Source organism: Staurois parvus, unplaced genomic scaffold (assembly GCF_062004578.1).
Source record: "Staurois parvus isolate SC_StPar_1 unplaced genomic scaffold, SC_StPar_1.0 ptg000362l, whole genome shotgun sequence".
Lineage (NCBI taxonomy): Eukaryota > Metazoa > Chordata > Amphibia > Anura > Ranidae > Staurois > Staurois parvus.
This window is the reverse complement of record NW_028318158.1, coordinates 2,626,259-2,639,944: the sequence shown is the minus strand read 5'-3', so window position 1 is coordinate 2,639,944 and position 13,686 is coordinate 2,626,259. Positions and strand designations below refer to the sequence as shown.

Below are 13,686 nucleotides of genomic sequence, written 5' to 3'. Positions count from 1 at the left end.
CAATTGATTGTTTAAAAAGGTCCCTTTTCACAAGATTGCCATTCTCATTCTCATCATCACCAGTCCTATTGGGTACCAGTATGACTTCAAAAGATGTTAGTAGCTTCAATTACCATCACCAGTCCTAATCGGTACCAGTATGACTTCAAAAGATGTTAGTAGCATCATTTACTTTACACATGCATAGCCAAGAACAGAGCAACTGGAAGCATTTTTATTTATTCATTTAAACTGCAAATCACAAATACACAAGATAGTTACAGCTAATGACATTTTGTTCTTGAACAATTAAATAATGGAATTGAGATACAGTTTCTGGCAGTTAACTCGCATTGCACCTGACACATCAATTTCATTTCTCAACTTTGATTTCAGGCTAAAGAATATGTTCACCTTTTGGGGAACATGTTACATGTTCTTCGCATTTTTAGGGTAGAGCATGTAACATGTTCCCGGTACTGCAGCTCTGCCCTCGATAACCCCCTCTGTGATAGTGGGCCGGGGATCTGAAAAGAGCATAGACATGTGGGGCTCTCCTCACACAGACGTGTCATTCATTTAGAGTTCTGTGAATGTTAAGACTACGAGTACCGACAAAGGAACTACGAGGGCACTAGTGAGCATCTTCGTAGTTCATTGATTCTTCCTGGACGGAAGTAACTGACTGCTTTTATTGTAGGTAAGTGCAAACAGCTACACAGTATGCAGGAGTCTGACACTGCACCTGTGATCTGCTGATCACGGGTGCAATGCTTTACAGGCCTGTAAAAAAATTAATAAATAAATGCACATTTGTTTAAACTGAAAAAAAAAATGTGCATATATTATTTTTTTTTAAGGTGGACTTATCCTTCAACTAATGTAGAGAATTCTGTTTCATTCCCGATTGTACAGCAAAATGATACAAACACCCTGCATTCCCAATACTGCTTGGGTAATATACAGAGGCAGAATTGTCAGGTAACTACAGGAACTTAGGAGCTCACTGGATTTCTGGCAGATGAGCTAGTATTTTTCTGTACTTGTAGCATTTAAAGCAGGACATCATGGGGAAATGTCCATGTATTGCAGAGGCTTACTGCATGTGTGTTTTATTTTAATTTTGCCATACTCTAATAAATATAACTAATTTATTAAAAATAAATCTATTATTTTTAAGTGTATATAGTTTAAAGGATAAGTTCTCCTTTGGAACATGTTACATGTTTTACCCGTTTTTAGGGTGAAACATGTAACATGTTTCCATAGCTGCAGCCGCCCCCCCCCCCCCCTGACAGTACGGGGAAACTTCTCCCCATACTATCTGTCAGATTTGAAAACAGTGCAGCCGTGCAGTGCTCTGCCCACATGGCCGCGTATTTCATTTCTGAGAATTAATGAACTGCAAGTCCCGGTAGTTTTTTGCGGATGTGGGCTTGTAGTTTTCAATGAACTACCACGGCGCTGTGGATCGCTCTGGTAGTAGCGCCGTGGTAGTTTATTGAAGCTTCCTGTCAGAATATCTGCTTGCTTGTACATCCCGCACGGGAAGTAGATATTCTGACAGATCTGCAGGAGACCTGCATGGCATCAGCAATCTACTGATGGCTGGTGTAACTTTCCAGGCTCCTTTGGACAAAAATAATAAATGCATATTTTTTTACCTGCAAAAAAATGTGCATTTATTATTTTTGGCCAGAAGGTGAACTTATCCTTTAATTATATTTTGCCATACTCTTTAATAACTATTATATACTCTATAATAAACATACTGGACTGTTTAGTGCCTCTGTGTCTCTGGTACCTAAATCTGCTGGTTGGAATCCTTTCTCCTTCCTCTTTGTCAGTCATTACAGGCATTAATCATAGTGAAGCTCCATCTTTTTTTTTTTTTTCCCCACTCATTCCAATGGAGGTTCACTACTGGTCCTGATGGTGGTGGTAGCAATAGGATGAAGTAAATATCAGTTTAAAATAATTTTAGCAGTGGGGACAGTTAATAGGTACAATTTTCTATGCTGATACCTTGCTGCCACTGGTATACACTGGTATATAGTGTGGCAAATTGTAGTATGTCTTAATGCACTTTATGTTTAAAATAGAGCCAATGTAGCTTAAATCAAAACAGACACACGGTCTTACACTTCGCTCAGTCCACAGCTATAAAATGTTTTATTTTCTGCTTGAAACAAAAAAAAAACCGAATATTTTAGTTTTCATTTTCTGATTTTATAAAAGACCAGTTACTGTCTATGTACTTAACGATGGTTCTGTCCACAAGTTGCATATGCCTAATCTGCTTGTGTGTTTGTCTCTGCTAGGTGATAGATCCTGTAGCTCCACGGTACACTGCCCTGCTGAAGAGCCAGGTTGTCCCAGTCAACGTCCTGGAGGCAGAAGAAGGTGTGACAGAAGTAGCCAAGCATCCCAAGGTTACTATACTAATGATATTATTTACATTTTTGTACGTTTTGGCATTTTAACAAAATATTTTCGAGGTGTAACTATTTTTTTCAGCTTAATGCAAAAAATTAAAACCCCTGTCACTTTTGTTGTTGTTGTCTGTGGTCTAACTGTGTAGGTTTCTCCTCCCTTCCCATCGCCGCCAAGAACTGAAAGATTTTGTCCTCCCTATCTCCTTCCCCAATTCTAACGTTACAAAAAAAAAAAAGCTACTCTTTAAAGTGTGTATATATAGCCAAAGTGGCGTGCTTGTGAAGGTAATTTTTTTTCTTTTAAATAACAAACACATGTTATACTTACCTGTCCTGTGCAATGGTTTTGCACAGAGCAGCCTCGATGCTCCTCTTTTCAGGTCTCCTGCCGGAGCTCCTGGTTTCTTCCCCCCGCCAAGTGTCCCCATAGCAAGGTGCTCTCATGTGATTGCTTCTGTGCTGGCTCTGTGTGTCCATTAGATGCACAGAGCATCGCTCAGCCCTGCCCCCACTCCCTCCTCACTGGCTTTGAATGACAGCTGGAGCCCATGGCCCCTACTGTTGTGTCTTAGCCAATGAGGAGAGAGAGTCGGGAGAGCCTCTGCTTTCATACACATCGCTGAATCGAGATCAGGCCCAGGTAAGTATTGGGGCGCTGAGGGGAGCTGGTTTCTGTCAAACGGTCATACTGGAAAACCTGCATTCGATCAGCCCTTGATCTGATCAGCACAGATCTGTGTACTATGATGGAGGGGAGTCTAGTCTGTCAGAATACAATAGCGCTGTGGGAGAGATAATCATTTGTGTGGATACAGGGATCTGTGAAATGTTTTTTTTTTTTTTTTTCCCTTGTTCACCCTCTGGGTAAATGAAAACAAAAAACTCAATGTGTATATGTATACTGCGCTATAAATTTTAAAGTGTGTGTGTGTGTGTGTGTGTATGTATCTCTCTCCTCACCCCCCCCCCCTAAAATAATCACATTTTGTTGCTTTACAGCCTGAAATGAAGATAGACACAGTTTTTGTTTTTATCCAGCTGTGTTTACTCAGTGCAACTAATTACATCCAAGTGAAAGATATAACGCCAACATGTCACAAATTTTTTTTTAAAACAATTCAGAAATCAATGAGTTGGAAATAGGATCACCCCCTCGTGTCAGTATTTTGTTGAACCACCTTTTGCATAAATTACAGCTGTTAGTCTATTGGGATAGGTCACTACTAACTTTGCACATCTAGACTTTGTAATATTTGCCCACTCTTCCCTTCAGAACTGCTCAAGTTCAGTTACAATTGATGGTGACTTTGGACTGCAGTCTTCAAGTCATTCCACAGATTTTTAATGGTGTTTAAGTCTCGGCTCTGACTAGGCCATGCAAGGACATTCACCTTTTTTTTCTTCTTCACCCACTGTGTGATTGTGACATAACAGGATATCCCCACCTCCATGCTTTACTGTAGGTTTGGTGGTATTTGGATGGTGAGTTATATTGGATTTCCGCCAGACATTACGCTTGGTATTGAGGCCAAATTCAATTTTAGTCTTATCTGATCATAACTCCTTTTTCCATGTGGCCTCAGAATGTTCAAGGTGCGTTGTGGCAAAGCTCAGTCTTGACTGCCTGTGGTCTTTCATGAGGACTGGCTTTTTTCTTGCAAGCCTCTCATACAAGCCGCATTTGTGGGGAATTTGTGATATTGTTTTCACATGCACACAATGACCACTCTTTGTCATAAATTAATGCAACTGCTTCAGAGTTGCTGTAGGCCTCTTGGTAGCCTTTCTGACCAGTTTCCTCCTGGCTCTTTCATCCAGTTTGGAGTGACGTCCTGATCCAGGGGAAATTTGTGTTGTACCAAATACCTTTCATTTAGTGATAGCTGTGCTTCTAGGCATTGATAAATCCTTTGAAATTATTTTGTCTCCATCTCCTGACTTGTGCCTGACCACAACTTTATCCCGGAGATCTTTTGACAGTGCCTTGCCACCCAGAGTTGATTGTTTGCTTAAGTTACACTACCAGGGACTGAAATGCTCCAGGAAAGCTCTTTGCATGCTGAGCTAATCAAAATGACCACAGCTGATTACAGTTGAAAGTCAAATGGCTTGTGTGCCATCGAGAAGGTGATTAGCTACACCTGAGTGAGTGTACAAGTCATTTTTAGGATGGGTGATCCTTTTTCCAACTCCGTGATTCTGTTTTTGAATTTTTAGCAAAAAATTTTTTTCAGCATTTCTGAGCAAAATACGGCTTGATAAAACGTAAATGGTCTGTCTTCATTTCAGACTGGAAAGCAACAAAATGTCATTATTTTAAAGGGGGGTGATTTCTTTTCTACACTCAGAGTTTTGAGCAGAGAAGGATATTAGTTGCATTTTCCTACTCTTCCTGTTCCAGTCGTAAAAGGACATGCTAGGAAATCTCTAAAAAAGGAGACGAGATCTCCACTCCTGGAGAGTGGTCACCAGAAGAAGATTTACTCCCTGTTCCTGTTTTGGAGACACCCGTAAAATATTTAAATTTCTAATTGTCCTCTGTCTCTGTGACAGTGGTTACCAGAACAAACAGAGGGGGCAGAGCAATGCATACTTGACAGGGTGTTCCAGTTCTTTCCTACTTCATCCAAACCAAATATACAATTTAAATATGACATATGCAACCTTTAACAAAAAGACTTTACGTTTAATTTGTTACAGAAAAAAGGTTTAAAAAGCCAGTTCTGCCATAGTATAGGCCCCTTGTTAAGAATTTCTTTTGAACACAAATTTGGCAAGTTTTCAGAGCCACTAATCTTTTTATCACAGTTCATCATTAACATTTGTGACAGTAGAAAGATTAAAAACAACTTATAAAATAACATTATCATATTAAAGCTTCAGTGAGATTTTTGTGATTTGAATTGTATGTACTTTAATGGTTTGAGGTTTGTTTGTTGTTGTTCAGAATACTGAGGTTGGTATGAAGCCAGTGTGGTATGGTCCGAGAGTTCTCATTGAGGGAGCAGATGCTGAAACTCTGTCTGAGGGCGAGACGGTCACTTTTATTAATTGGGGAAATCTCAACATCACCAAAATACACAGGTAAAAATATTTGTTGTCTTTTAAATCATTGGGGTTATTTATTCTGTTACGGGTTGAAATTTTAAAGCAGAAGTAAATCCCTGTTTCAAAAAATATGTTCATAGGTAGTTTTTGTTTTTTTTTTTTCTTCTTTTAATGACAGAGGAGATTCGGTATGTCTCGTCTGTTCATAAATTTCTTTTCCTGCCTGTTAGTGTTTTCTATTTTCTGTGTACACTGAGCCGCATATGCATGCCAGAGTCCAGTAACAAATTTTTTTTTTGCTTTAGTTCAGCTTTAAGGTCAGCTGGGCCTTGTTACTCCACCCACACTAAAGCCAAGTATTTTAGGTCTCAAATAGTCCTGGAGCTGGCTTCCTCTGACATTGACTAGCGATACCATAGTCTTGCTTAGCTGAGGGCGGGGTCTGTATTAGACAGAGGCATTGATTGGTTGTTCAAGCATAGGCAGCCAGTCATACCTCCTCCTGAGATGGAAGTTGTCATTGACAATGGATGACATACAGAACTAACATGGAAGCTCCAATAATAGCCGTATTTCTGGATTAAACTGTTTAGCGTGGGCATAAAAAGAGGGACTAGAACACCTAAAGTCAATTTTTAGTTTAACAAATTAATAAATGAGCTCTCACTATAAGCACCCCCAAGAAAAGTCACACTATCACCCTTGAAAGTAAAATTAATACTACAACCTTTTCTGTTTGTGAAACTCAAAACCCGTTAATTCAGAAATATCGAACGATCAATAATTTATAAATTCATTAATAAATTTAAAAAAATTAAATATAATAAAACACAAATAAAATATAAATAAATAAAGTCCAAAATTAAGTGTCCAAATATAATATCCAAATATGGGTAGTCCACCAAAATATTTCAATTCCGTGTATCCAACTTAATTCTCCATTCCTTACCACATAATAGCTCAAGAAAATATAACTAAAATAGTGTATTACCTTCAAAAAATCACTTAAATGTATATACCTTTTAAACAAATTAGTATATACTTAATAGGTGCCAAATAAATAACCAGATTCAACTGTGAGTGACGCGTGAATCATGCAAGAAAAATCACTCTGTGTACACTCCAATAAACGTGAAACAATGTGTACACTCAAACAAAAAAAAAAGAAATTATAGAAGCTTTAGCTGCCATATTTAACAAGGGCAGCAACTGCAAACAGATACTATCTAATGCTTATTTAACCAGCATTTAAAAGGACCACAATGTATCAAGGCACTTTAAAAAATTTCATAATTCAGATCCCAGTGTATTAAAATTCTGTGGGATAGATACTGTAGAGGCACATTGGAGGGGTAGAAATAAAGGTATATACATTTAAGTGAATTTTTTGAAGGTAATACACTATTTTAGTTATATTTTCTTGAGATATTACGTGGTCAGGAATGGAGAATTAAGTTGGATACACGGAATTGAAATATTTTGGTGGACTAACCCATATTTGGATATTATATTTGGACACCATTATTTGGACACTTAATTTTGCACTTTATTTATATTTTATCTGTGTTTTATTATTTTTATTTTTTTTATTTATTTAGTTTATGTATGAATTTATAATTATTGATCGTTTGATATTTCTGAATTAAGGGATTTTGAGTTTCACAAAGTGAAAAGGTTGTAGTATTAATTTTTAGTTTAGGTCCACTTTATTAAAGCGGAACTTCACTCTCTCAATCAGCATTGACTGTTTTTAATCCGTATGCAGCATTACTAAATAGATCGGAAAGTATATCATATTAACTTGTTTTAAACTTTATTTTTTACATTTTTCAGTTTCTTCTTGGTTTTCATGGCTAGGAAACTTATATCATACATCCCAGGAGTCTTCTGGAGGGGAGGAGGGGTTTTGCCAGCTGAGCATACCCTCCTACCTGCTTGCCTGAGCTACGGGCAGATGGATTTCAGGGAGTAAATTCCATATGAATCATCTGCCCTTTCTCAAGATGGTCATGGCCAGAAATGCCAGGGAGGTGTTTTTCCAAGTGTTTTTCCAGCAAAATAAGCATGGAAATGTGGCTGGAGTGGGTAGTTTGTGTTGAATATTAAAAATGAATTAAATGGCGTTTTTGGTGCTCAGGTGCAGTGTAGTTCCACTTTAAGGTGGATGAACTTGTCTGTCTGTCTCTTTTTTTAAATTTTTTTATTATGCTGATTTCACTGTATGTGCATCTCTGTGCTGTTGATCATTTTTGTCATCTTTCAGGCACTTCCCGTCTACATGCACTCTGTTGTTGGCTACACATCATTGTTCTGAATCAACTTCCTGACAATGACAATAGTGGATCATGGCTGTACATTGTGCGTTTGCACAGCTATTTGTAGTCCCCATAAGGGCTGCATGTGACTGGGTGACAGCACAAGACCTCATCTGAGATTAATTTGTCGCCCTAAAACATGGAAATGCCTGAACAAGGACTTTCATGGCAGGATTACCCGGGATTGTGTGATCGAAAGCTACAGATTTGAAAGGATTTAATACAACTTTTGAAACTACTGTATTTTCCGGCGTATAAGACGACTTTTTACCCCTTGAAAATCTTCTCAAAAGTCGGGGGTCATCTTATACGCCGGTAACGGCATGCTGACACTTTTTAGGGGGGCGTCGCGGTGCCGCTGCCGCCCCCCCCTTCCAACAGAAGAGAAACTAAGTACAGGGGTGGGCAGGGGCTGCTGTCTCTTACCTGGCTCCGGTCCCACGACGATCCGGTCCAGGAAGCGCGGCTGCTCCTTCATTCGGTTCGTCCACTGGATGTTTGCGCGGCTGCTCGGCTCCGCCTCCTCACCGGTGATTGGCCGCCAGAACTGTAGCTCAGGAAAGGCACACAGGCGGCCAATCACTGGCGAGGAGACGGAGCTGAGCAGCCCCGCGAAAATCGAGTGAAGGAGATGAAGGTAAGTGTGCCGTGCTTAGGTGCTGCTGCAACCACATATGCTGGCTGCAGCAGCACCATACTGGAACAGGGGTCAGCAAGTGTCAGTGGGAGGAATAGTGCCCCATCATTGGTGTCACTGATACCAATGATGGGGCATTATTCCTCCCACTGACACCAACGATGGGGCACTTTTCCTCCCCCCCCCACTGACACCAATGATGGGGCACTATTCCACCCCCCCACTGACACCAATGATGGGGCACTATTCCACCCCCCACTGACACCAATGATGGGATACTATTTCCCCCCCCCACTGACACCAACGATGGGGCACTATCCCCCCCCCCCCCCACTGACACCAATGTTGGGACACTATTCCTCCCACTGACACCAATGATGGGACACTATTCCTCCCACTGACACCAAAGATGGGGCACTATTCCTCCCACTGACACCAAAGATGGGGCACTATTCCACTGACACCAATGATGGGGTGCTATTCCCCCCACTGATACTAATGATGGGGCACTATTCCTGCCACTGATACCAATGATGGGGCACTATTCCTCCCACTGATACCAATGATGGGGCACGATTCTTCCCACTGGTGTGCACTGGAAGAGGGGTAGTCTTATACGGCGAGTATAGCCCAAACACTACATTTTAACAGGAAAAGTAGGGGGTCGTCTTATACGCCCAGTCGTCTTATACGCCGGAAAATACGGTATATAAACATGACAAAGATTATGTGAGATTTCAGTGATTAGGTTTAGGTCTACTTTAGTTGCTGTTAAGTGTTTATGCTGAGGCTGACTTTCAGAATCAAAGAACACAGGGCAAATGTGCATTAAATACACATAGCGACCAATCTGGTTACTGTTTCATTTGAAAGATAAAAATGGATTTTCTCTGTTTTATTGCAGAGATTCCAGTGGGAAAATAAAGTCTCTGGATGCCAAGCTGAATCTGGATAACAAGGACTACAAGAAAACCACAAAGATCACTTGGTTGGCAGACACTGATAAAGCTCCCTTTATTCCCACCACATGCGTCAACTACGACCATCTGATCACCAAGCCAGTACTGGGCAAAGATGAAGACTTTAAGCAGTATGTCAACAGAAGCAGCAAGGTGATTGTTTTACATGTTGGGGCTACTCATCTACAATAGTAATAAGCTGTATTTTATGCTTGTGAAAAAGAACATAATGACACCAATGGTGAACAGAGAATACACAGGAACCCGTAAAGAAAATAATTATGAGGTTTCAACATGACACAGTTGTGCAGTTTGTTTAAGTGATATCTAAGAGAAGTAAACCTAGAATGAACCAGACACATGCAGTTTTCTTCCATTCTAGTCCACACGCTGTTGGCAGCCATTTGTGTGACCTTTCTCTCTTCTAGTCGGAGGAAAATAAAAAAGGGAGCAAATGGATTTGTAATTATGAAAAAAATAACCAAAAAACTTTCCTGTATCTAAACCTTGTAAAGTTGGCAGTTATATAAAACTTTAGCCAATCTTTTCATATTTTTTGACTATTTAACACTTTGTAAAATTCCCTTTTTCTTATATACCTGGCTTGCATTTGTGTTACCTTTTTTAAATGCTTCTGAGTTCTTTTGAGTTGCCTCAACTTTGACATTAGCCTCAATTTTAATCTATAGAGGTTAATATTCTTTCTCAATGAGAGCCTATTTAGGATAATAGTCACATGGCTGATAATAGTGATTGTTGTTGTACACAAATCGTACAAAGTACACTTCTTATAGAGTAATAAAGTTAACCTGTTGAATTTCCTGGAATGAGATGCAAAATGTGCACATGTATACAAGCGCACTTTATGTCCTTCAGCTACAAGTGGACAGCAGTTCTTAAATTGACCAACTCGCTCATGATATTTGGTATTTTCTCTTCTGTGAGTTTCTGGCTCCTTCTCCGGAGCATCCTACATATAGTTAAATGATGGCATCACACGCCCTCTGCAAATTTCTCCACATTAAACCTAACCACTAAAGGACTGCCCTATAGCAGATATACTGCTACAGGGCAGTCCCTGTGCACAAAAATCATGTACAGTCAGGTCCATAAATATAGGGACATCGACACAATTCTAACATTTTTGGCTCTATACACCACCACAATGGATTTGAAATGAAACGAACAAGATGTGCTTTAACTGCAGACTGTCAGCTTTAATTTGAGGGTATTTACATGCAAATCTGGTGAACCGTGTTTGAATTACAACAGTTTGCATATGTGCCTCCCACTTGTTAAGGAACCAAAAGTAATGGGACAGAATAATAATCATAAATCAAACTTTCACTTTTTAATACTTGGTTGCAAATCTTTTGCAGTCAATTACAGCCTGAAGTCTGGAACGCAGAGACATCACCAGATGCTGGGTTTCATCTCTGGTGATGCTCTGCCAGGCCTCTACTGCAACTGTCTTCAGTTCCTGCTTGTTCTTGGGGCATTTTCCCTTCAGTTTTGTCTTCAGCAAGTGAAATACATGCTCAATCGGATTCAGGTCAGGTGATTGACTTGGCCATTGCATAACATTCCACTTCTTTCCCTTAAAAAACTCTTTGGTTGCTTTTGCAGCATGCTTTGGGTCATTGTCCACCTGCACTGTGAAGTGGCGTCCAATGAGTTCTGAAGCATTTGGCTGAATATGAGCAGATAATATTGCCCGAAACACTTCAGAATTCATTCTGCTGCTTTTGTCAGCAGTCACATCATCAATAAATACAAGAGGACCAGTTCCATTGGCAGCCATACATGCCCACGCCATGACACTACCACCACCATGCTTCACTGATGAGGTGGTATGCTTAGGATCATGAGCAGTTCCTTTTCCATACTCTTCTCTTCCCATCACTCTGGTACAAGTTGATCTTGGTCTCATCTGTCCATAGGATGTTGTTCCAGAACTGTGAAGGCTTTTTTAGATATCGTTTGGCAAACTCCAATCTGGCCTTCCTGTTTTTGAGGCTCACCAATGGTTTACATCTTGTGGTGAACCCTCTGTATTCACTCTGGTGAAGTCTTCTCTTGATTGTTGACTTTGACACACATACACCTACCTCCTGGAGAGTGTTCTTGATCTGGCCAACTGTTGTGTTTTCTTCACCAGGGAAAGAATTCTTCAGTCATCCACCACAGTTGTTTTCCGTGGTCTTCCGGGTCTTTTGGTGTTGCTGAGCTCACCGGTGCGTTCCTTCTTTTTAAGAATGTTCCAAACAGTTGTTTTGGCCACGCCTAATGTTTTTGCTATCTCTCTGATGGGTTTGTTTTGTGTTTTCAGCCTAATGATGGCTTGCTTCACTGATAGTGACAGCTCTTTGGATCTCATCTTGAGAGTTGAGCGTTCTCCTGATTTAGATGTAAATACCCTCAAATTAAAGCTGACAGTCTGCAGTTAAAGCACATCTTGTTCGTTTAATTTCAAATCCATTGTGGTGGTGTATAGAGCCAAAAATGTTAGAATTGTGTTGATGTCCCAATATTTATGGACCTGACTGTATATCAAATCCAAAAAAGTAACAAATATATAGTACAATAATGCTATTAAATATGTCAAAGAGACACACGAATGATATGAATGAAGCCGAGACACTCTTAAGTAATATCAAAGTGACTTGTATTAAAAAATAGCAATAAACGTTCCCCCCTCACTCCCACTCTATAACGTGACCAGTGGGTAGGACTATTCAAGGTGAGTATGCACAGTTCATAAATGGTAAGTGATGGTGTTCAACACAGTAGAAACTCGTGCATTTTGCGTGATCACACAAAACTTCTGGTGCTGGTGAGTGACTCTCCTCCTATGGCTGAATTGCCTCCTCATCTCCACTCAGCGGCCCACTGGACCTATGCGCCTTCAAGATATCTATAGGATCTTCCTCCAATGCTGTCAGATAAGCTCCTTCAGACCTCTCATCACATGGGGATGATACACTGGATGCACTGGCTCCTGGTCTCCACTGGGTATACCACTCATAAGGAGACACTCTGATAGTGTAGTATGCCAAAGTAAAGTGCTTTTATTTGTAGAATAAAAACTGGCACTTACATTTAAGATGTCATAATAAACCCATGGGTGTACAGCCATGCAGTACACCCATGCTTGTGGGGGCGAACCGTTTATTATGATCTTAAATGTAAGTGCCAGATGGAGTGAGGGGGGCACATTTATTGCTATTTTTTAATACTAGTCACTTTGATATTACTTAAGAGTGTCTCGGCTTCATTCATATCATTCGTGTGTCTCTTTGATATATTTAAGAGCATTATTGTACTATTTATTTGTTACTTTTTTGGATTTGATATAAGTGTGTGATTGAGCGCTGCACTACCCTTTTGTATTTATTAGTTCTACTGTATGGTACCAGTCTGAGTGCGAGCTGCTTATAACTATAGGTACTCCATTAAGCGCAGGAGGATTATTTAATATTGATATAGGGTATTGATCTCTTTAGGCCATACCCTCCCTCATTACAGAAATGCACAACACCTGACATGCTTAAATCCAGTAAGCATTCAAGTTTATACAGCTTGGAGTTGGACAATTATGCATAAAAGTGATAATTTGGTAAAAATACTCACTTGCCTAATAGTTGTGCACACAGTGTACTCTGACATAACAACGCGTGTGTAGATTTAAATGCACATGTGCCGAATTAGTATTTTGTAGCTTTTAATTCAGTTTTTTTGTCTTTTTGCAGCAAGAAGAGGTGATGCTGGGAGACCCTTGCCTAAATAATCTGAAGAAGGGTGACATTATTCAGCTGCAGCGGAGAGGGTTTTACATTTGTGATGAACCTTATGAGTCAATCAGGTAACAAACGACTGTACTGGGAATGTACACTGTTGGGTTTTTGTTATATAAACTATCCTGACTCACCAATGCCAGGATCGTTAGCTGATAACTTACCTTTTGCTATGGAGTCACTCCCTTGGTAACTGAACCAACAAAATGTCACTCCCTCCCAATTCCATTAGGGTAAGGGAAAGCCTTTCCTCTTGCATTCTTCTGTGTGACTTGGCCCTAACTTTCACACAAAATAAATTGGCCTGTACCTTTAGAGACTGTGCTGAAATTAATAGCTGCTCAAAGTGTTACATCTTTGGACCAAACCATACAGTTTTTATCCTTTATTTTATACAGTCCACACAGCTGCAAGGAGGCCCCATGTGTCCTAATTTACATCCCAGATGGTCACACCAAGGAGATGCCAACGTCTGGGTCCAAGGAGAAGGCAAAGGTGGCCAGTGTCAAAAAGGAGGTA

General features: G+C 40.1%; 1 protein-coding gene across 7 annotated transcripts in view; it reads left to right on the top strand.

Moving 5' to 3' along the window:
• EPRS1 (glutamyl-prolyl-tRNA synthetase 1) overlaps nucleotides 1–13,686 on the top strand; it is a 118,671-nt gene that overhangs the window by 61,441 nt on the left and 43,544 nt on the right. For all 7 annotated transcript variants that reach the window (XM_089685025.1, XM_089685022.1, XM_089685020.1 and 4 more), the window contains 5 exons: nucleotides 2,301–2,411; nucleotides 5,362–5,498; nucleotides 9,319–9,526; nucleotides 13,123–13,235; nucleotides 13,566–13,683. In XM_089685025.1, coding sequence (XP_089541151.1) covers nucleotides 2,301–2,411; nucleotides 5,362–5,498; nucleotides 9,319–9,526; nucleotides 13,123–13,235; nucleotides 13,566–13,683 — 687 coding nt within the window. The remainder of the gene's footprint in view (nucleotides 1–2,300; nucleotides 2,412–5,361; nucleotides 5,499–9,318; nucleotides 9,527–13,122; nucleotides 13,236–13,565; nucleotides 13,684–13,686) is intronic.